This window comes from Ochotona princeps, chromosome 22 (assembly GCF_030435755.1).
Source record: "Ochotona princeps isolate mOchPri1 chromosome 22, mOchPri1.hap1, whole genome shotgun sequence".
Taxonomy (NCBI): domain Eukaryota; kingdom Metazoa; phylum Chordata; class Mammalia; order Lagomorpha; family Ochotonidae; genus Ochotona; species Ochotona princeps.
This window is the reverse complement of record NC_080853.1, coordinates 17,682,776-17,705,271: the sequence shown is the minus strand read 5'-3', so window position 1 is coordinate 17,705,271 and position 22,496 is coordinate 17,682,776. Positions and strand designations below refer to the sequence as shown.

The 22,496-nt window shown below is 43.8% G+C and overlaps 1 protein-coding gene across 2 annotated transcripts in view; it reads right to left on the bottom strand.

Moving 5' to 3' along the window:
- Positions 1-22,496, bottom strand: part of PIGU (phosphatidylinositol glycan anchor biosynthesis class U) — an 81,855-nt gene that overhangs the window by 35,613 nt on the left and 23,746 nt on the right. For both annotated transcript variants that reach the window (XR_009247427.1, XM_004585741.4), the window contains exons 6-7: positions 22,085-22,185; positions 3,122-3,219 (exon numbers count right to left, since the gene is read on the bottom strand). Coding sequence is in view for 1 of the 2 variants with exons in the window: in XM_004585741.4 (XP_004585798.2) it covers positions 3,122-3,219; positions 22,085-22,185 (199 nt within the window). In the remaining variant the exon portion in view is untranslated. The remainder of the gene's footprint in view (positions 1-3,121; positions 3,220-22,084; positions 22,186-22,496) is intronic.

Below are 22,496 nucleotides of genomic sequence, written 5' to 3'. Positions count from 1 at the left end.
CTGAGTAGCACATATACATATTTTAAAATGAATTATTGCAACGAGCACTGTGGCACAGCAACCTAAGCTCTTACTTGGCATGCTCACATCCCATCTAGATTATCAGTGAAAAAAACATGGCATGAAAAAATGTATCAAGCAGACTATGAAAAGCAGCTCTCTTTAGGAAAGTTTTAAACACATATCCAAGAGATGAGGTATCACTCTTCGCAAATCCCAGTAACAGCTTCCAAATTTCAGTCCCCTATCATAGCCTCAGGAATGTATTAGACCTAAAGGTACTGTGTAGATGTTAGAATGAAATATAAATTTTTTTCTTTGAAAAGTTGTGATTATAAAATATGTACTGGTCCAATGCAGTAGCCTAGTGGCTAAAGTCCTCGCCTTGCATGCACCAGGATCCCATATGGGCGCCGGTTCTAATCCCGGCAGCCCTGCTTCCCATCCAGCTCTCTGCTCGTGGCCTGGGAAAGCAGTTGAGGACAGCCCAAAGCCTTGGGATCCTGCACCCGCGTGGGAGACCTGGAGGAAGTTCCTGGCTCCTGGCTTCGGATTGGCGTGGCTCTGGCCGTTGTGGCTCACTTGGGGAGTGAATCATCAGACAGAAGATCTTCCTCTCTGCCTCTCCTCCTCTCCATATATATCTAACTTAGCAATAAAAATACATAAATCTTTTAAAAAAGGAATTTAAATCTAATAAAAATGTTATACCCACCCTTAGAATCCCAAGAACAGAATCAGGAGATATGCTTTGCACAGCAAATATACTAGAACCAACAAAGCTGTTTGAAGTTATTTGTAAATGCATGAGTAGCATTTTATATCCACCCTTTTTATCCCCAGTTTTACCTATTCTGAAAAGAAAAGGAGGGCCCCAAAGCAATGTCCTCGGAATATGCTCCACATCAGCGACCCTGGGATGACATCAGGTGGCAGTCCCCTATCCCCGGGTACTAAAGCAGCTGGGCTGCTGGGAGTGGCCCTTCCCCCTTCCTCTCCCACTTTACACAGATACGGAAGAAAAAGAGGTTGGAAACAACTGTCTCATCCACTTTGCCCCATTCCTCAACCCTCTCCATGCTAATCAATAGTTCACATAGGCACGCATCCTTCTCAACTATGTAAATATCATCAAAAATAATTAGAAAAAAATTTTTCTCTTTCAAAAAATAAATAAATCTTTAAACAAAATAAAAGGTAGTTGGGATTTTAATCTCTAGCTAGATGGACTTCTAAAATTTATCTGAAACTCCCACTCTGGGCAAGCACAATGATCCTACCACCAGAAATACCTTTGCATACAGTCGTTCATCTTTCCACTTCCTTTTGACACCGGTTTGGACACTGAAGTAATCTGGCTTCATCAAGCGCAATGGCCGGGCCCATGACCCAAGCTTTTACATCATCTAGCTCCTCTTATTCCTATCCACCCAACAGGCCTCCCCTGCCTGGCAACCATCAGGGTGCTCTCTCTTTACAGAGTTTAGAATGGTGTGCAGCTTCATAAACAGCACTAAATATTTAGGAAGTAACTCAATTAAGCGACTTCCTGAACTTCTTGAGTTCATGACTCAGCTGTACTATGCAGTGTTGTCAGCAGGAAATATCCCTGAGCTGTAAACAAAAGTGATTTTACAGAAAAAAGTGTTCAGAAATCTGTCACACTATTTTGTAATTTACATCAGTTCATGTGCACGAGTCAATTTTTCTACTCTTCTATTTTTTAAATGGTTGCACAAAAATTCTGGTTGTATGTGCTTCTCTTAGTATGCAATTCTCCTTAAGTGCTCAGATTTCCTAAAGAATAAACCATAAAGTTCAGAACAAAATGTAAACAGCATAGTCAACAAAAACAATGGAAGAAAATCAAGACAAAATAACTTCACAGCATAGTGACTATTATCTCCCTATTTAATTGGTAATCATGAATCAAACTTGAAAAGTCAGTGCCGAGCGGCTCAGAGGTAACTGGCTCAGGTACTGCTAATGGCCTTGCGAACAAGCTCAGGCTTTCTGATGAACAACTTGGCCTTGCAGAGTAAGAACTACAAAATTTCTCACACCCTCAGGTCAAGTGATAGGTCTGGATGAATGTGTCTTAAGGAAACAAAGACAAATTGACACAGCATTTATATTAGTGACAACTAAGAACCATCGCAAACTCCCCACACAGGATCAAACCGAGCTAACTGTGCATCACTGAACACATCAACACAACGCTATGAAGTGACTTTAAAATGACAAGTGAATGACCTTTTTCAATAATGGAAATAGTAGCAGCAGTGGTTAAGATGAGGACCAGGAGCTCTAAGATGGGGCATCTGAGTCTGAATCTTGGCACTGCCACTGGTACAAGAAACACTTCTCTTCTACCTACGGACTTGGTTCAGGCAAGGCCTGCAAGCAATGACCAGGCATATATACTTGTCTGAATGGAAAAGAGAGAAAGTTCTTGCATCAAACTGCCTGAGTTATGCTGGGCACTGTCATTCACTGGCTATGTGACCTTCGGTAAGGGACTTCACTTCCTTTATGAGAAACACTGTAATCGACCCCATAAGGTTCTGAGAGGTTGAAATGACCTGGTGCCTGGTGACATAGTGTCTGATGTATTACATGTTCAGCAAACGTCATCAATCTGCACCCTTCAATTAACACTGATCATGGCATCAGGTATCCTCGTTACTCTTAATTTCTACAAGAAGCCTACAAAGTGAGTGTTAAACACAAGTTAAAGAAAGGAGCTCCAAAAACTCTGTGAGGGGCCTTCAAAAGTTCACAGAAAATGCTCATTATTTTTAAATTCCGGTTTCTATGAACTTTTTGAAGCAGCCTGGTGTGTGCATAAGGAGAGAAAAGGGAAAATTAAGCTATCAGCTACATATACAGAAATGAAATGCATGTTCACGTTTGCAGGAATATGCATAATTAGAACTCCATGATCATTAGGTTCACTTTGTTTAAAATTAGTCCAAAAGTTTCTTTGGGTTTTCAAGCAAGTAGGTTCTGGTGGAACCCAGTCCTCCTGCCTTTGTAGACCCACGTTGTTCCTCCCCCCAAGCAGAGACCAGGCCGTGCATTCAACGACACTTGGCTGCTGGCTTCTGGCCAGCAAGCTTACCTGAAGGAGATAGAGCAGCCCTGGCACAAACAAGGTGAGTGGGTACAGAGACTGGTATGTTGCTAACGCAAGGAAAATTGCACTGAGGAAAGCACTGCCTGTGAAAAGAAATAAATGTATGGAATAATTCAGCCTCATTAATCAGGAATAGACTCAGCATATTCATCCACAATGTCTCAAGTAATCACCTGTCATATGTTGGCAGGCGCACAAGGCACCACACAAACTCAGAGTGAAAGCTGCTTGGCTTTGTTTCCAATGAAAGCAAACTAAGGAAGTCAAAAAAGTCATCTACCTTTCACAACTTAAGATACCAAAAGCATGTTTTATCATAAAATTTACACACTCAGAAAGGTTTTTAGGAAATTTCACCCCCACCCCAAAAAAAGAATCAAGTCTATTGACATGCATGTCCTATTTGACGTCCAAGTTTACTAAGCCTACGATTACTGCTTAGGATGTTCAGAGCCATGAAACTGATCCCTTTGACTCTCCGTAACACCCCCCTTTAAACACTACCTTCAGGTCACACATTTGTAGAGTGAACAGTAGTTTCAAATCAAGGTATATTAACCTATTAAAAACGTTCATTTCCTACATAAAATGAACAACTATGGAATCATTAACCATGCTATAAATACAAAAGAATCTAGCGGCTGACATTGTGGCACATCAGGCTAATCCTCTGTCATGGCACAGATAATCCATATGGGTGCTGGTTCAAGTCCCGGGTGCTTATTTCTGATCTAGCTCCCTGTCAATGGCTTGGGAGGGCAGTAGAGAGTGGCTCAAGAGTTCAAGTGGAACACTGGAAGAAGCCCCTGGCTCCCAGCTTTGGATTAGCTCAGCTCTGGCCACTGTGGCCGTTTGGGGAGCAAACCAGTAGATAGAAGATCTGTCTGTCTTTCCTTCTCTATCTCTGTTAACTCTTTCAAATAAGAAATAAATCTTTTAAATGGCATGAGCATATGTTTCTAAATCTTATTAAATAAGTACAATAAGAGATCTATACTATGATACCTTTTAAGAAAGATTTATTTACTTATCTATTTATTTGAAGGGCAGAATACAGAGAGTAAGGAAGAGACAAGGGAGAGGGAGAGAAACAGTTCATTCTCTGGTTCACTCTACAAATGTCCAACTGCTGGGACTAGAACAGGACAAATTCAGGAGTCAGGAATTCCTTGTGAGTCCCCCATGTGGGTAGCAGCACTTGGGCCATCATCTGCTGCCTTCCATGTGCATTAGCAGGAAGCACAGGTGGGACTCAATTCCAGGCATCAGAATACAGGATGCGGGATGCAGGCATTCCAAGTAGAGGCTTAACTCACTGTATCAAGATAAGGAGTCCCTTTTTTTTTTAAGGGGCCGGGGTGGGGTGGGATGGGGTGGGGGGAAGCACAAACATTTACAAAAAAGATTAAAAGTCTAAGCCATGAAGGGCACAATAGTTACCTCTAAGTGACAGGATTCTAGATGATTTTTTTTTTCATTTTTATTTCTCTGCATTTCTAAAAAGATTTTTTTTTTTTAATTTGAAATCCGAGCTACAGAGAGAGAGGGAGAGGAAGTATGGAAGGAGAAAGGAAGGAAGATACAGAAAGATCAATTTTCTATCTACTGATTCGCCTTCTAAACAGCAACTACAAAGCCTGGAGCTTCTTCCTGGTCTCACCACATGAGTGGTAAGAAACCAAACGATTGGGCCATCTCCCATTGCTTTCCTAGAGCATTAGCAGGAAGCTGGATCAGAAGCGGAGCAGCAAGGACACGAGTCTGTGTCCATGTGGGATGCTGGCATTGCAGCTGGTGGCTTTACTCGTTATGTCACACCAGCTTCTATATTTCTTTGTATTTTTTAAAAATTTGAGAGGTAAACATGCTTTGTTTTCATCATAAATACATAGCTATTTTCTTTCAAATGCCTAACAGGATACCCTAAAACCAAACCTAGAGAGACTAAGAGGTTTCAAAGTGGCAAAGAAAGTGGCAGGTTGTAATTGATGGTCATAGGCCAGAGTCTCATAATAATGATGGTCCCTAAAATGACTACCTATCCATGGTCACGCTCATCTGTGTGAGATCAATTACTTACTGAAAATAACTGACACCTTTTCAATGGTGTGTCATAACAGGAGGAATGAATCACTCCACTCAAGGCAAGCAGTTCTACCACTCTTAAGTCTAGCTCCAGAGACAATCAGAAGGAGATGATCCGTTGGATCTTTCACCCACCAAAGTGACCTACATACTTGAAATATCAAGAGCCATCATGAAAGAGTGAGAGCCATGCCTGCGATCAATTCATAGAAGATGCAGTGAAGTGAAAAGAACATTGAATGCTCTATCCCTCAAACCCTGGCAACTCGTTAGCTAAGCATAATCCTGGCAGGCAAAGAATGGAGGAAGTTACGTGAAGCTCAGAATCCCATAAGGACAATTGCTGTGCCATATTGATTATCCCAAGCAGGATGTTCTGCATCCAGATTAATTATAAATACAACCGAGCAGAGACAGGATCGTACCCAGATAAACCACTAATGCCACCATTCATGCCATTTCCATGGGGTAAGAAAAAGAGAACCGTGTATATATTACTACAGAACTGAGTACTGCTCCAACTCCTTCCACCATTCTTTCAAATGAAGTTAGAATAAACATGTTTTTATCCCTGTCTCCCCTAGAAATACCAGGGAGTAAAATAAACCCAGCCACTTGATGTTCTCATAACCTGAGATCAATAATTGCCTCTCTGGAACAGCTGACTCCATAAGGGCCAAGAGAAGAAAACATCAGTAGCCTTCTAAAATGGACTACTGAAGTCTGGCTCCTGATTTATGCCAATGCAAACCCTGGGAGGCAGCGAGTGATGAGTCAAGCGGCTGGGTCCCTGTCACCCACAAAGACATCTAGATTACAATCCAGGCGCCTGGCTCTGACCCTGGCCTGGCTCCACTCAGGGCAGGCATCTGGGAAGTTAACAAGTAGACAACAGTTTTCGCTCCATCTATCTTCCTCTCAAATAGTTTTTTTTTTTTTTTAAAAGGAAACCAGTGTCCTTAAGAAAACTCATGAAGCCTAAAACACAGGACAGTGGAACATGTGCAAAGCACTAAAAAAATCTGACTCCGGATAAAACAGAAGGTGCAGAACAGCAGTGACATGCTTGTTGTGGTATTGGACTAGGTCCAGGGAACGCCCTCTGGGAATGATCGGATGGCTGAGGCCCTCAAACTGTGGGCTGAAACATGGTGCTGAAACAGCCAGCAGCCTGGTGTGTAGGAAGCCTGAGTGTGGGATGTGCGGCACAGGTGTGCATGACCCACGTGTGCAGCCTGAGCAAAAGTAGGGGAAGGAGGAAGGTGCAGAAAGGACTAATAAGGCTTGAAAAAAGCTAGCAGACATTAAGAATAGGTTAGCAGCACAGAGACAGAATGCTGTGTGCTTGGGTCAGAGAAAGGTCTTGGAAGACAAAGAAAACTACAAGGTAATTTCAAATATTTTAGAGAAACTGAGCAACAAGCATACACAATGAGTGCTGGGAAGACGGGTGACTCAGACAGACTCTGTCCTCTAAAAGCTCTCAGTAAACAATCAGCAACTACAGGAGGAAAGTACAAACGAAGCAGACCCAGTCCATCAGGGCAAACTGGCACCTGACTTCTCAACTGTGAGTAGTCAGGTATGTCCAGGAAAGCAAGAGAGAGAATGGTGTACTGGGGGTGAGGGCTGGGACAACACTCCCCTCAACTTGGCAAGGACAGGTCCAAGTTGGGAGGGAGTGATTGAGGGGAACCTTATGGATGCTGGTGCCACTGTCTCTTAATCTAGGTGCTAGTTATCCATTACTTTGTGAAAACCCACTCAACTGTACATTAATGTTTAGCACATTTTTATGTCAAACTAAAACACCTTAGAGGTGCAATCAAAAAACCTCAGCAAGCAAGCAGGGTAGTAAGATCATGGAGGTCTTAGCTCACACACTCAGCCAAAAACATCTCAGGCAGGCCCAGGCAGGACATCTGAAATGCAAGCCCGAAATGGAGATCTCCTGAGAGGCCTAGGGCACTCTGCTGGCCCAACCAGGAAGGCCTGTGCCAAGAGGACCCAGAGTTTGACTAAAAGTGATCTTCTCTCTGCTAGCACAGCTGGTTTCTCTGTACAAAGCCAAGGTCTTTGGCCTAGTTGCAGGAATATGAGGGTAAATCAAATGGGTGTACACTGATTGTTGGCTCAGGGAGTTTTATTCTCCACCCAATCTAGCTTTGACCATGTTTTCCAGCTGCCTATTTGTGTGTCAGGGTGTGTGTGTGTGGGAGGGGGGTGGGGGGTTCAAAACAAGCCTCAGCAAGGACTAGGATAATGCTCTGCCTCCAGGGACTGCACCTTCAAGTGATCTGGGCCTGGGTAGGTAGCACAGCACAGAGCAGCAATGTAGACAAGCCATGCAGATTGATCGGAGAAGGAAGACAGAGACCGGCTCATAGGCAGCGACCTGTACCAGGACGGTCAGTGGGACACAGTAGATTGTAGTCAAAAGGGTCAAAGTCCCACAGGACAATCAAAAGTAGAAACTGTACCAGGGTATGAGGCAACAAGTTAGTCTGCCCAGGAGGAGGTGGTGATGCGGGGTGGGGGGGAAGGGCAGGATCAATGAGTGCTTGCCAAGCGTGTGCTTTTAACAGGCAGGCTCTCTCTGAGCAGCCCATCTATAGCAGCAATAGTAAGTTACTGAATATCTATCTATGCTGTTTCAGTCAACATGCTAAGCACTGTACACGTGAGGGGAATTCATAGGAGTTCCTCCAGGTCTCCAACATGGACAGAGGGGCCTGCTGCTTTCCCAGGCCATTAGCAGGAAACTGGATCAGAAGTAGAGCAGCCAAGACTTGAGTCAATATGGGATGTTAGTACCACAGACAGAAGCTTAGCTACTACGCCAGTGTTGGTCCCAAGTTTTTACAACGCAAATTTTTCATGAACTTTTTAAAGATTTCAAGATTTTTGGGGGGGGTGGAGTCAACATTCTGGTATGGTGGGAAAAGCCACAGTCTATGATGCTCATATTTATATGGGAACACCAGTACAAGCCCTGACTATTCCATTTTCCATTAAGCTACCTGGTAATTCATCTGGGAAAACAATGAAGATGGCCCAAGTACCTGAGCCCCAGTCACCCATGTGGGAGACTCGAATGGAGTTCCAGGCTCCTGGCTTTGGCCTGGCCCTGTCCTGTCCATCGCAGTCATTTGGGAAGTGAAACAGCAGATAGAAGATATTGCTGTCTTTCAAATAACTATTAAAAAAATAAAGATGGGAGCCACTGCTTCAGACACCTACATACCATACCGGAGTAATGGTCTGAGTACTGGCTACTCCACTTCCGATCCACCTAACATGCTTACTGGGAGCCAGCAGACAATGGCCCACGTACTGGGATTCCTGCCATCCATATGTGAGACCCAGATGAGCTCCAGTTGTTCCTGGCATTGGGTGAGTGAACCAGAGAATGAAAGAGCATGCTCTCTCTCTCCTCTCTTTCCATCATTCAAATAAATATTTTTTAAAAGGATAATTAAGAGTAACAACAAGTACCACCATAGGCTGAGTGTTTCAAATATGCACCATCCCATGTACCATCTCTTTGTTTACAGTTACTCTAAAAGGTAGGGATTATTTGAATCCCCATATTATAAAGAAGGAAACTTAGACCTAGAACTGCTAGGTGACTTGCAGACAGTGATAAGCTAGGAATGGGTGGATCTGGAACCAGCTGCTAGACCTATTTAACAGAACAGCCAGAACTCTTATTCACACTGGACTGTTTTCTGATAGGACACACTGATCCAACTTGTTCCTTGGCAAGCAATTCCTGTCATATAGCCTCTTCTGGTGAAAGAAGAAAAAGAATCCTAAGGCAGCTAAACTTCCAGCTTGGAGTATCTCCCTATTGACTAACACCAACAATGAATAAGCAGGAGCACCTATTAGCACGTCTGTTTTCTTTTTTCTTTTTTCTTCTTTTTTAAAGATTTTATTATTATTGGAAAGCCGGATATACAGAGAGGAGGAGAGACAGAGAGGGAGATCTTCCGTCCGATGATTCACTCCCCAAGTGAGCCGCAACGGGCCAGTACGCGTCAATCCGATGCTGGGACCAGGAACCTCTTCTGGGTCTCCCACGTGGGTGCAGGGTCCCAAAGCTTTGGGCCGTCCTCTCCTGCTTTCCCAGGCCACAAGCAGGGAGCTGGATGGGAAGTGGAGCTGCCGGGATTAGAACCGGCGCCCATATGGGATCCCGGGGCTTTCAAGGCAAGGACTTTAGCCGCTAGGCCACGCCGCCGGGCCCTGTTTTCTTTTTTAAAGTCTAATGAAGATGAAATGTTTCAATTAGCTTACTGAAAGGCAGAGTACCTTATAACAAAGGCAACAGCCTTCAAAGTGAGACCAAGCTGCTCCATAAATCAATATCAACCCTGGCCCCAGACCTGTTTCCTGGCCAACATTCCAATAAGGACATCACAATGCAGTTGCCAGGGCCTTGTCTTAACCTGTGTTTTTCAGTGTGTCCCAGGCAACCTCACTGCCACAAAGAAAGCCAACAGAGGACAAGTAGAAAGATTCACGGGGACAGAGTGTGGTACCTACTCCATGAATACTGAGGGAAAATGACCAAGTTTACTCCCACTGTTCTTTTTACCAATAGTTATTTCTAATTATTTATTCATTGAGGAAGCTTTGGCGCACACACACACATCATCCATGATAGTGAGTTTTGTGGCATAGCAAGTTAAACTACTGCCCAGGAGACCCAGATCCCCATTTTGTAGTGACAATGAGGGTACCAGCTACTCCAGATCTATTTCCTGTTAATGCACATCCTGGGAGGTAAGAGATAATGACTCAAGTACTTGGGTTCCTGCCAACTATGTGGGAAATCCAGAGTTCTGTGTTTCAGGCTTTGGTCTGACCCCAGCCCTGGCTGCTGCAAACATTTGGGTAATGAACCAGGAGATAGAAGATACAGCTCTCTGTGTCTCAAGTAGATGAAAACAAATAAAATGAAACATTACAAAAAATCATGCATGAGGGCCAGCATTGTGATGCAGCAAGCTAAACTGCCATCAATATCCCATGCTGGAATGGTGGTTTGAGGCTCAGATACTTCACTTATAATCCAGCTCCCTGCTGTGCTTGGGAAGGCAGGAGAGAATGGTCCAAGTGGTTGGGTACCTGCCACCCACGTGGGAGACCCAGACAGAACTTGGGGCTTTGCACCAGCCCTAGCTATTGCAACCATTTGGGCAGTGGAGCAGCTGATGGACGAACTGTTTTTCCTTTTCTCTGTGTATAAGACCCCCACCCTTGCTAAAAAGAAATCAACTATGAACTTAAGTCTACAGAGACAAGTATCCTTTTGGGAATCCATTTTTATTTTTTATTGTTTTCATATAGTTGAAATTAATTAAAATGCATAATTTTGAATTCCTATTTTAAAAAAATTTATGCATTATTATTGGAAAGGAAGATTTACCAAGAGAGGAGATACAAACAGAAAGATCTTCCATCCACTGGCTCACTCTCCAAGTGGCTGCAATAGCCAGAGCTAAGCTGACTCAAAGAAAGGAACCAGAAGTCTTCCCAGGGACTCCCATGTGGGTGGAGGGTCCCAAGGACTTACGCCTTCCTCCACTACCCTCTCAGGCCACAAGCATGGAGCTGAATGGGAAATGGAGCAACCAGGAAATGAACTGGCTCCCTTATGGGACCCCAGAGCTTACAAGGCGAGGATTTAGCTAGTTGCGCCATCAAGCTGGGCCCAATTTTGTATTCTTTATTCAATTATGAATATTTTTTCATATAATTTATAGATTTTTCAAATCTGTATTTATTGAGATACAGAGAGATGGAGAGGTTCCATCCACTGGCATGCTCCCCTAATACTCATACCACGACAGGAGCTCAAAGTAGTAAGCAGGAACTCAAACCAGGTCTCCTGCACGGGTGGCAGGAGTCCAAATCCTTGAGTCCTCATCGCTGCCTTCCAGGGTCTGCATGAGCAGGCACCCAGAAGTAGGAGGCAGACCAAGAACTGTTACATTCCAGTACAGTACCAAACAGCAGGTTAACTACTAAGGCCAAACACCTGCCCCAGAGTCATTTTTAATTATAATGTGCGAAATGTCTTACTTAACTACTATTTTCTATATTCTGAGGTCTTCTCCCATTTTTTCCAATAATAAATTCACAATCGGTGTCAGTGTTGTGGCACGGCAGATTAAGTCAACACTGTCATCCCATACCAGAGTAATTCAGTACCAGTGGCTCCAGTTCCCATCCAGTTTCTTACTATTATGCCTGAGAGGGCAAGTAAAGACGGTTCATGTACTTGAGTCCCTGGAATTCACAAGGGAGACCAGGATGGAGCTCCTGCCTCCTGACTTCCATCTGACCCAGACCTGCGGCCATTTGGAAAATGAACCAGAACATCTCTAGGTCATTTTGCTTTTAAGTAAACATATACATAGATTTTTTTTTTAATTCCACAGTTTGTACCAGAAAGAAATGTCTGCATATGCTGCATTCGTTTTAAGGTAGAGTCTCAAAAGCAGACGAAATCAAAAACACAAATTGGGCAGGAACCCAATTACTTGAGTCAGTAGCATTGGCTCCAAAGATCTGCACCAGCAGGCAGCCGGAGTGAGCAGCAGAGTCGAGTACTGAACCCAGGCACAGCAGCATGGAATGCAAGTCCCGACTGCTAGGCCCAATGCCTGCCCTTTAACTGCTTTTCATTTTTATTTTTGTTTAAGCACCTAATTATTTATTTGAAAGGCAAAAATGACAGAGAGAAGGAGAAAGGGGGAGGAAAGAAGGGAAAGCAGGTATGAGAGATGGAGAAGGGAGAGAGAAACAAAGAGATGAAGGTTCTATCTGCTGGTTCATTCCCCAGATGTCCACAAGAGACAGGGATGGGTCAGACGAAACTCTGAAGTCAGGAATTCCATCCAGGGCTACCATTTGAGTGGTGGGAATCCAAGTATTTAGGCCATCACTCACTGCCTCTCAGAAGCATTATCAGGAAACTGTAACCAAAGTGAAGGCAGGACACAGTTCTGAGTACTGCAGTATGGTGTGCAGATGTCCCAAGCAGCAGTTTAACCTGTGACATTACAGTGCCTACCTCAAAAATTTTTTATTTCTAACGGTATTTTTTTAATTCTATTTTTTTTTCATTTTTTTTATTGATTGCATTGCATTATGTGACAGTTTTATAGGCACTGGGATTCCCCCCCACCCCTTCCCAACCGCCCCCCCATGGTGGATTCCTCCACCTTGCTGCATTACCACAGTTCAAATTCAGTTGAGATTCTTTCATTGCAAGCATCTACCAAGCATAAAGTCCAGCATCTTACTGTCCAGATAAGTTCAACGGTTTCTTGGGGAGGCCATCTCTGGTCTGAAGGTAGAGCCGGCAGAGTATCATCACGAGCAATTAAAAGCCCCGACATTACATCAGTAACAATTTATAACGTTATGGAATTAGTTGGCATGGTATTAAGTAACCAATATGTTAAAAAAAAAAGAATGCAAGTTCTGAACCACATCCTGTGACTTCTACATTGACATTTCAATTAGTTTATATACAACCGGGTCCTATACACCTTAAAATGGCTATAGATTACTATTCAGCTGTCTCATGTGTATTTTAATTTTAGTATTAAGCAGTTTATAGCATTGAAGCATGATTTTGCTGAACCTGGCTGTTTTTCGGGTAGTCTAACTCTATAACTCTAACAAGACATATGTCAACAGTTTAGGTGAACAGTTTTAGGAGGGGTGTGCAGAGAAATCTTCAATACCCCAGTGAGGAGTAACTAAACTTTGTGTCCCACCCAGTGAGTTTTAAGTGCATCCCCGCTGACCGTTTCCTGTCTGTTTCTAAGCTTTCCTTGTTGTTCTCCATCTATCTATTCTAGTTTTTGTTTGTTTGTTTGATAAACTCTATTTTTATTTGAGAGGAAGAGCCACAGAGAGAGAGGGAGACAAAAAGATCTTGCATCTGCTGGTCTATTCCCCCATTTAATTTGAAAGGCAGAGAGAGACAAAACTATATCCTCTGGTTCGCTCCTGCCAGTTTCTGGAACTAGGCCAGACCAAAGCCAGGAGCAAAGAACTCCGCCTGACCCTCCCACATGGGTGAATCTCCCGCATGGGTGGCAAGGACCCAAGACCTTGTTCTGACACAGGCCGACTCCTAGAGCGTGCATGAGGAGGAAGCCGGAAAGGCAGGCAGAGCCAGGACTGAGATGGGGGCATCCCAGCCACGGCACCAAACACCCACTTCCAACTGTCTTTTTTTTTTTTTTTAAAGATTTATTCAGTTTATTACAAAGTCAGATATACAGAGAGGAAGATCCTCTGTCCAATGATTCACTCCCCAAGTGAGCCGCAACGGGCCGGTGCGTGCCAATCCGATGCCGGGAACCAGGAACCTCTTCCGGGTCTCCCACACGGGTGCAGTGTCCCAATGCATTGGGCTGTCCTCGACTGCTTTCCCAGGCCACAAGCAGGGAGCTGGATGGGAAGTGGAGCTGCCGGGATTAGAACCGGTGCCCATATGGGATCCCGGGGCATTCAAGGCGAGGACTTTAGCCACTAGGCCACGCCGCCGGGCCCCCAACTGTCTTTTAAATACTGAACTGTCCCTTCATCAACTTTGTTAAACATCTGTTAAATACTACAACTGTAAAAATGTAAGAATATGACTTGTAGACTTTAGAACTGAAGCATATATTTGACTGCCCGTGTACAAATACTATTACTAGGGATCACCAACGCATTCAAAGAGTGGCATAGAGAACTAGCTATAAGAGACTTCCTAGAGTATGTTAACAGATTAGAAGTGTGGTTTGTGATAGTCTCTATAACAGTCAACAATGGGAACAACTTAAACGTCCAGCAAAAGGGAAGGACTGGGACTTGTGGACAAACAAGCATAAGGCATGGACAGGCTGAGGCAACCTACATTTTTCATTTTATATGTTTGAATTTCTTTTACTGCTTACCAAGTGCTTGAACTACTTCCAAAACTAAAATGAAAGAAAATAGCAAACACGTGCCAGTGTCAAGCATGATTCATATGAAATAAGTGATAAAAGTTAAAAATTGTGTACAGAACATTAGAAAAAGTCTAAATTCTTTCAACAGAATTGTGAAGCGATACAATAAAAATGGTGATACAGCAACAACGTGGCTTTGAACAAGACTGAAGTAGCAGCTTAGCCACATTTTTACTCCCAAACACAACCTTTCCATGGACTTATAGGGTCACAGAGTACATATTTTTAATGGCACAGCTTATATTTTTTGGAGGAGACTTCTATTACACTGACCTTCAAGAGGCCACATCTCCAGTCTAGCTCTGTGCTTCGGTGCTTTTAAAGGTGACATTTCGAAAGGCCAGGGAGTGGTTCCTTCTGCTAGGCCATTGCATGTGTTCTGACTTTGATATCAGGCGCCCTGACAAAGGACAGCCTGTCCACACCTTCCTTAGAAACAGAATCAGAAGCAGGGTGTGTGCTCAGAGAGCAGTGTCTGCCCTTTCAGAGTTGTTTCTGACAGAAAGGATCGCAACCTTCAGAACAAGACAACTCAGGTTACCTAACGACTAATCTTTTCAAGTAACCTGACGACACATAAACTAAGGGACCTCTATAGAATGACCGCTCCTGACCACTCCGAAAGAAATAACGTCATGGTGATCTAAGACATTTTCATCTGCTACCCCAGCAAAGCTAACTGCACTAGAAGGGCAAGGTTTCACAGACAACTTTTAACTCAATTTTTAGCCTGCAAACTATTTTGCAACAAGGTATACAGATAAGTACTAGTGTTATCTTCTTATGGAGATGTAAATGGGGCAAGAAAGTTCAGAAATCCTAAAGATACACACCTACTACATGAAAATTCTATTTCAAGAACTTTATTGTAAGAAAACAACTGGATATAGGTGTGAAAATTACATTACAAAATCAATTTTAGTATTAATTCAGTAGATGAAGACCAGTAAAATCAAATAAAAATATAACGGTAAAAGTCCACTAAGTAACTTCCAAAAAAAAAGTATTTATTTTATTGGAAAGGTAGATTTACAGAGACAGAGAGGAAGATCTTCCCGCCACTGGTTCACTCCCAGGTGGCGATTACGCATAGAGCCCAGCCAATGCGAAACCAGGAGCCAAGGGCTTCTTCTGGGTTCCTCGCATTGGTGCAGGATCCCAAGGCTTTGGGTCATCCTCCACTGCTTTCCCAGACATACACAGGGAACTGGATGAGAAGTGGAGCAGTCAGAACATGATCCTGCACCAATATGCGATGCTGGTGCTTACTGGTGGAAGCTTGGCCACTTAAGCCATCGTGCCCTGGTAAATCATTATTTTACATCCATTTATATAATGGAACAGTATGCAGCTCTTAAAAATCTCAAGACCTGGGCCCAATGCAATAGCCTAGTAGCTAATGTCTTTGCCTTGCATATGTCATGATCCCATATGGGCATCAGTTCATAACCCAGCTGCTCCACTTCTCATCCAGCTCCCTGCTTGTGACCTGGGAAAGCAGTTGAGGATGGCCCCAAGGCCTTGGGATCCTGCACCCGTGTGGGAGACCACATGAGAGACCTTCACCATGTAAATCTGTAGAGCTTTTCAAGTTTGGAAAAGATGGAGAGCTCTACCTCTGGGACTCCAATCTGTGCTCCCTGTGCGCTTTGAGAGGCAGAGAGACAGGGGACAGACAGAGGAGGAGAAACAGACATGGTTCACTCATGAGTTCAGTCCCCAAATACCTCCGACAGCCAGGAACCAAGAGACAGAATTCAACCTGGGGCTTTCATGTGGGTGGCAGGGACAACTACAATTGGGCCATCATGTATGTCTCCGGGAAGCACACCGACAGGAAACGGAATCAGGAGTGACACAGGGTTTGAACCCCAGCCCTCTCGTGTGGGATGGGGCATCTCAAGAACCATCTTCTTCTTTAAGATTTTATAGAAAAGTCAGAAAATGGGTCCGGCGGCGTGGCCTAGCGGCTAAAGTCCTCGCCTTGAAAGCCCCGGGATCCCATATGGGCGACAGTTCTAATCCCGGCAGCTCCACTTCCCATCCAGCTCCCTGCTTGTGGCCTGGGAAAGCAGTTGAGGACGGCCCAATGCATTGGGACCCTGCACCCGTGTGGGAGACCCGGAAGAGGTTCCTGGTTCCCAGCTTCAGATCGGCACACCGGCCCGTTGCGGCTCACTTGGGGAGTGAATCATCAGATGCAAGATCTTCCTCTCTGTCTCTCCTCCTCTCTGTATATCTGGCTGTAATAAAATGAATAAATCTTAAAAAAAAAAAAAAAAAAAAGAAAAGTCAGACATTACAGAGAGAAAAAGAGAGAGAACCTCCATCCGCTGGTTTACTCCCCAAAGCTGGAGCTGGGCTGACCGAAGCCAGGAGCCTGGAGCTTCCTCCAGTTCTCCCACACGGGTGCAGGGTCCCAAGGCTCTGGGCCGTCCTCTACCGCTTTCCCAGGCCACAAGCAGGGAAACATGAAGATGCGTATCTGCTTGGACTTGCTCATATTACACCTCTGTCATCTCCATGAGAAGATCATGCTTCTCGCATTCCCTGGTCCAGTAGGATGACAGCCACCTGGGTCAGTGCCTCGCCCAGGTTTAGCCACTGAGGATGAAGGAGCCCCAACGAAACCAGCCAGCTGACTGCTTTACATCAGGCCATCCCTCGCTGATGCACATACAAGCTAAATCAATGCATACTGCTGCTTTAAAACCCTGAATAGGGCCTGGCGGTGTGGTCTAGCAGCTAAAGTCCTCACCTTGAAAGCCCCGGGATCCCATATGGGCGACAGTTCTAATCCCGGCAGCTCCACTTCCCATCCAGCCCCCTGCTTGTGGCCTGGGAAAGCAGTCGAGGATGGCCCAATGCATTGGGACACTGCACCCGCGTGGGAGACCCGGAAGAGGTTCCTGGTTCCCGGCTTCAGATCAGCGCGCACCGGCCCGTTGCGGCTCACTTGGGGAGTGAATCATCGGACAGAAGATCTTCCTCTCTGTCTCTCCTCCTCTCTGTATATCTGACTTTGTAATAAACTGAATAAATCTTTAAAAAAAATAAATAAAACCCTGAATATAGGTGTGGTTAAACGGCATTTCTGTGTCATTATATACATATACTTAATACAGTGCATAAAAGCTCATATGAAAAACAGAAAAATCTGGCGCCAGAGCCATGGCATACTACACTAAACCTCTGCTTGCAGTATCGACATCCTAAACTGGCAATGTTCAAGTCCCAGCTGCTTCACTTCAGTTCCAGCTCCCTGCCTGTGGCCTGGGAAAGCAGTGAAGGATGGCCCAAGACCTTGGCACCCTGCACCCACATGAGACAAGAAGAGGATCTTGGCTTCAGTTGAGCTCAGTTCTAGCCATTACAGCCACTTGGGGAATGAACCAGTGGATGGACAATCAGTCACTTCTCTCTATAAATCTCCCTTTCTGACTTAAAAATAAATAACTAGAAAAAGGCAATAGATCTTTAAAAGATTTATGGAAAAGCACATATAATGAAAACACTATTCATGAATTACACATACACACACATACAGTGTCAGAAATCTTTTGAAGTAGTAAGCAAAGTAGTCAGTTTTTTTTTTTTAAGATTTTATTATTATTAGAAAGCCGGATATACAGAGAGGAGGAGAAACAGAGGAAGATCTTCCATCCGATGTTTCACTCCCCAAGTGAGGCGCAACGGGCCGGTGCGTGCCAATCCGATGCCGGGAACCAGGAACCTCTTCCGGGTCTCCCACACGGGTGCAGGGTCCCAATGCATTGGGCTGTCCTCGACTGCTTTCCCAGGCCACAAGCAGGGAGCTGGATGGGAAGTGGAGCTGCCAGGACTAGAACCGGCGCCCATATGGGATCCCGGGGCATTCAAGGCGAGGACTTTAGCCGCTAGGCCACACCGCCGGGCCCAAAGTAGTCAGGTTTAATGTGACCAACCATCTGTCAGAATTGACGGGCATGTTTCCAAACAGATCTAAGAGAGTGTTGAGCCATTCATGCTGTGGTAAAGCAAGGCTATAAATTTAATGGAAAGAATACTGGGCCTGGCGGCATGGCCTAGTGGCTAAAGTCCTTACCTCACATGCGCCAAGATCCCATATGGGTGCCAGTTCTAATCCCGGCAGCTCCACTTCCCATCCAGCTCCCTGCTTGTGGCCTGGGAGGGCAGTCGAGGACAGCCCAAAGCCTTGGGATTCTGCACCCACGTGGGAGACCTGGAAGAGGTTCCTGGCTCCTGGCTTCAGATCGGCGCACCGGCCCGTTGCGGCTCACTTGGGGAGTGAATCATCGGACGGAAGATCTTCCTCTCTATCTCTCCTCCTCTCTGTATATCCACCTTTCAATAAAAATAAATAAATCTTAAAAAAAAAAAAAGAAACGAAAGGTAGAGAGACAGAGATGAGACATACAGGACATCCCCCACCTACTGGCTCGCACCCCCAAAATGCTCACGAGAGGCAGAGCTGGGCCAGGCTGGGGCTGGGGGCCAGAAACCTCATCCAGATCTCCCACCTGGGTGGCAGAGGCTCACGTGCTTGGGCCGCTTTCCACTGCTTTCCCAGGTACATTAGCAAGGCATTGGAATCAAAGCTAAGCAACCAGGATTCTACCCAGTATTCTGATATGGTATGCTGTGTCCTAGGTGGTGGCTTAACCCACTGCACAATGTTAGCTCCTAAACTAATCCTTTAAATTAATTTCCACGAATGTTTAAAGTACTCTATCCCAAATGCTAATGGAGAAACTTCCAATTAAAAAGGATAGATTGATAGCATGTTTATTATCATACCTAAAAAAACTTCACTGAGAAATAAAAATAAGAAAATGCTACTAGTATTAAACCAAAAAGAATAGGAGATAAGGCTACAGCAAGAAATTTTTAACACAATAGTGGAAAATATAAAACAAGTGAAAGAGGGATAAATGACTTAGCAATGTGGAAGAAATTAGAGCTCAGTGGCCTACCAAGAGGAGTATTAATGAAAATCAGGCCAACTCACACACCAAAGAACATTTAAGAAATCCATCCTGTAGGCATCAGGCACCCTGGGAGGCTAGGACATATCACAGAGACAAAAGCCAAGCTGTGTGTTAGTGTTCAAACCAGTAAGACTCTCAGGTCTCAGCCAAACGACATGCTCTCAGGTACATGTTGCACACATTCCATCCCTGTAACGTTGCATTCCACCTGCAGAAGACCACGGTTCTGGAGAAAACCAACTGAGGAACACAGACTCTAGGAGACGCAAAAGCACAGTGAGGGGCTGAGGAGAAAGGTGGACTGAAAAGTAACGGAATTAAGTGAAAAGACTAGAGACTAAAATCAGCCACCTCTGGCCGTATCCTCCCTTCCAATCCAGCTCGATCCCAAATCTCTGACAGGACTCCTCTTTGCAGAAACAATTTCAGAGGAAAATACAACCTAGAGACAAGGATATTTAGCGATGGTTCCCATAAAAAAGGCCAGCCCAATGCCTGATCTCCCTACACTGATACTGATCTAGCAATAAGCCCTCATGTTGAATGGTTAACCTGTGAGTGCCTTACTCATAAATATAAACAGCCAGGATCATTACACATAACAGGAATTCCTCTCATAGGCAAGGAAAAAAAAAGAAAAGAACCCAAAATAAGAAGGATAAAAACTAAGGATGAGGAAAAAAAATTGCTTGGAACAAATGGCAATGAAAAAATTATATATTCAGAAAAAAATAAAAGGATAATGTGGACAAAATAAAAACGTTTCAAAACGAAAAATCCAAATCTAAAATATTATGCCTAAAATCTAAGAGAAGATTAAAAACAAGTAAAATAGACTGGGAAAAAAATATTAGAAAATAAAATATGTACATTTGATCAATCAAGAAAGTCCAACAACCTATAGACATCTAAAATAAGAAAACAGAGAAAACTTAAGGAAGAGAATTTGAAAATCAGAACAAGAATACCATTGAGAATGAAGGAATATTAGTTTTCACACTGAAAGGACTTGTTAAGCAACCAGCATAATGAATGAAGAAAGAGCAAAGGTCAAGACATACCATCACGAATTTCAAAAAACCAAGGTAAAAAGATCCCAAATTTTTCAGAAAGAAAAATCGAGTTTCTCATAAAGCCATCAAACTGCTCAACTGCAATGAAAGTACTAAAAGATGGTGAAGAAATACCTTCAAAATTCTAAAAGGAAAGTTAGAAAAGTCTAGGAGCTGACACATTGGCTCAACAGGTTAATTCTCCATCTGCCAGCACTAGCGTCCCATGTGCATGCCGGTTTGTGTCCCAGTGGCATCACTTCCCATCCAGCTCCCTGTTCATGGTCGAGGAAAGCACAGGAGGATGGTTCAGGCCCTGCGGTCCCTAACCCATTGGGAGACCCAGAAGAAGCACCTCCTGCCACTGTGGCCATTTGGGTAGTGAACCAGAGGATGGAAGCTCTCTCTCTCCTTTCCTCTTTAAATCTTAAAAAAAAAAAAAAATTTCTCTAAAGTCTAGAATTCTTCCCTCCATCAAAATACTAATTCAGCATCAACCAAAAATATTTTTTAGACGTAAAATGCCTACATTATCTATTTCATAACCTTTTCTTGAAAATTAAGAGGAAGTACCTTAGCAAAACAGAACAGAAAACTATCAATAAATGAGAGAAGCCATCCATCCAGGAAAGAAGGGATACAACACAGGAGAATCACAGTAGAGTCCAGTATGACAGACAGCACTGACCCAGAGAACGAGGAGGAGACATGGGAGCAGGACGATACGTGAGGGACGTCTCTAGAAAAACAATGACATTAACAGACTATCTTACATTTTAGGCATTAAAATGTTGACAGATTTCTCAGATCTAATGGAATAACTACGGAAGGAAAATTAGGTAAAAACAATGACAAAAACACACAAATAAAGGAAAAAAGCATATAAGAAAAAAAATAGCAATAGTCAATATGTTGCCACCAGTCAATAATACACACAGCATCACAAAATACAGGCACTGATTACTTACTGTTACTTGAAAAGGCAGGCAAGGACAAAGTACAAATACTGGTGCGAGAGTGTTAAATCTTCAACAAGTGTAATGGACGTGCAATAAACAATGTCTACAAGTCATAATCCATCTGAAGACCAATTTAGAAATACAGATGCAAACGCTGGTAAAACTCACAATCTGCTTGGATGAAGTTAACCAAGGGTAGGAAGAGACAGGCAGAAAACTGCCATTTTCACTCTAAGTGTCAGAGAACCACTTCAAAAAACTATGTGAAAAGTGACCGAGTGGTAGATGGTCAGGACATTTCAATTTGTTTTCGTCTAAATTTTCTGTAATAATCTTTTATCATCTTCATAATTTTCAGAAATATTTTGATTAAGTGTTGCATTATCTTTTTGAAAAACAGTCGTAGCATGGGGCTGATGTGGTGGAAAAACAGATTAATCCTCCACCTGCCAGCACTGGCATCCCATTTGGCACCGATCTGTGTCCTGGCTGCTCCACTTCCCATCCAGCTCCCTGCTTGCGCCCTGAGAAAGCAGCAGAGTATGGGTCAAGTCCTATGGTTCAAGTCCACGTGGCTCCTGCATCCACGTGGGAGACCTGGAAGAAGCTCCTGGCTCCTGGCTTTGGAGGAGCTCAGCTCTAGCCATTGCAACCATTTGGGGAATGAATCAGCAGATGGAAGAAGATCACTGTCTCTATTTCTCTCTGTAATTTTGACTTTCCACTAAAATAAATAAGTCTTTAAAAAAAAATAAAACAACCACAAACAACCACAAGACAGTATTTCAAAAACCTTGCACACATCAAGAACTGAACTTTATCCTCTCCTTCCGGACCTTACCTTTTATAGTAGCCAATATGAAGAAAGCAATGAGGGTGTTGTTGATGGCGCAGGTAGACTTGGCAACACAAGACAAGATCGTGTAGGGATTTAAGAGATAGCTGGGGAAGAACACACACAGTGAGCATTAGTAACCCTGGTCAGTGGGCCAGGGAGTCTGGCCACCACAGCCAGGAAATTCAAGAGTCTTACTAAAAATCTACTCAAAGGAAATCAACTACTTGGTCAATGAGTTCTCCCAAAAGAAGAGAATGGAGTGGGGGGTTGGAGTGAGTGAGTAAAAGGTACTAAATACGGACCACCTATTCTGTGCTAAGCACTATGAGAAAACACGACCTTCAAACATCATAGAGATCCTATCCACCAGCAGTAACATTACTCTGGTTTCATCAATTTAGTGGTTAAGTCACTT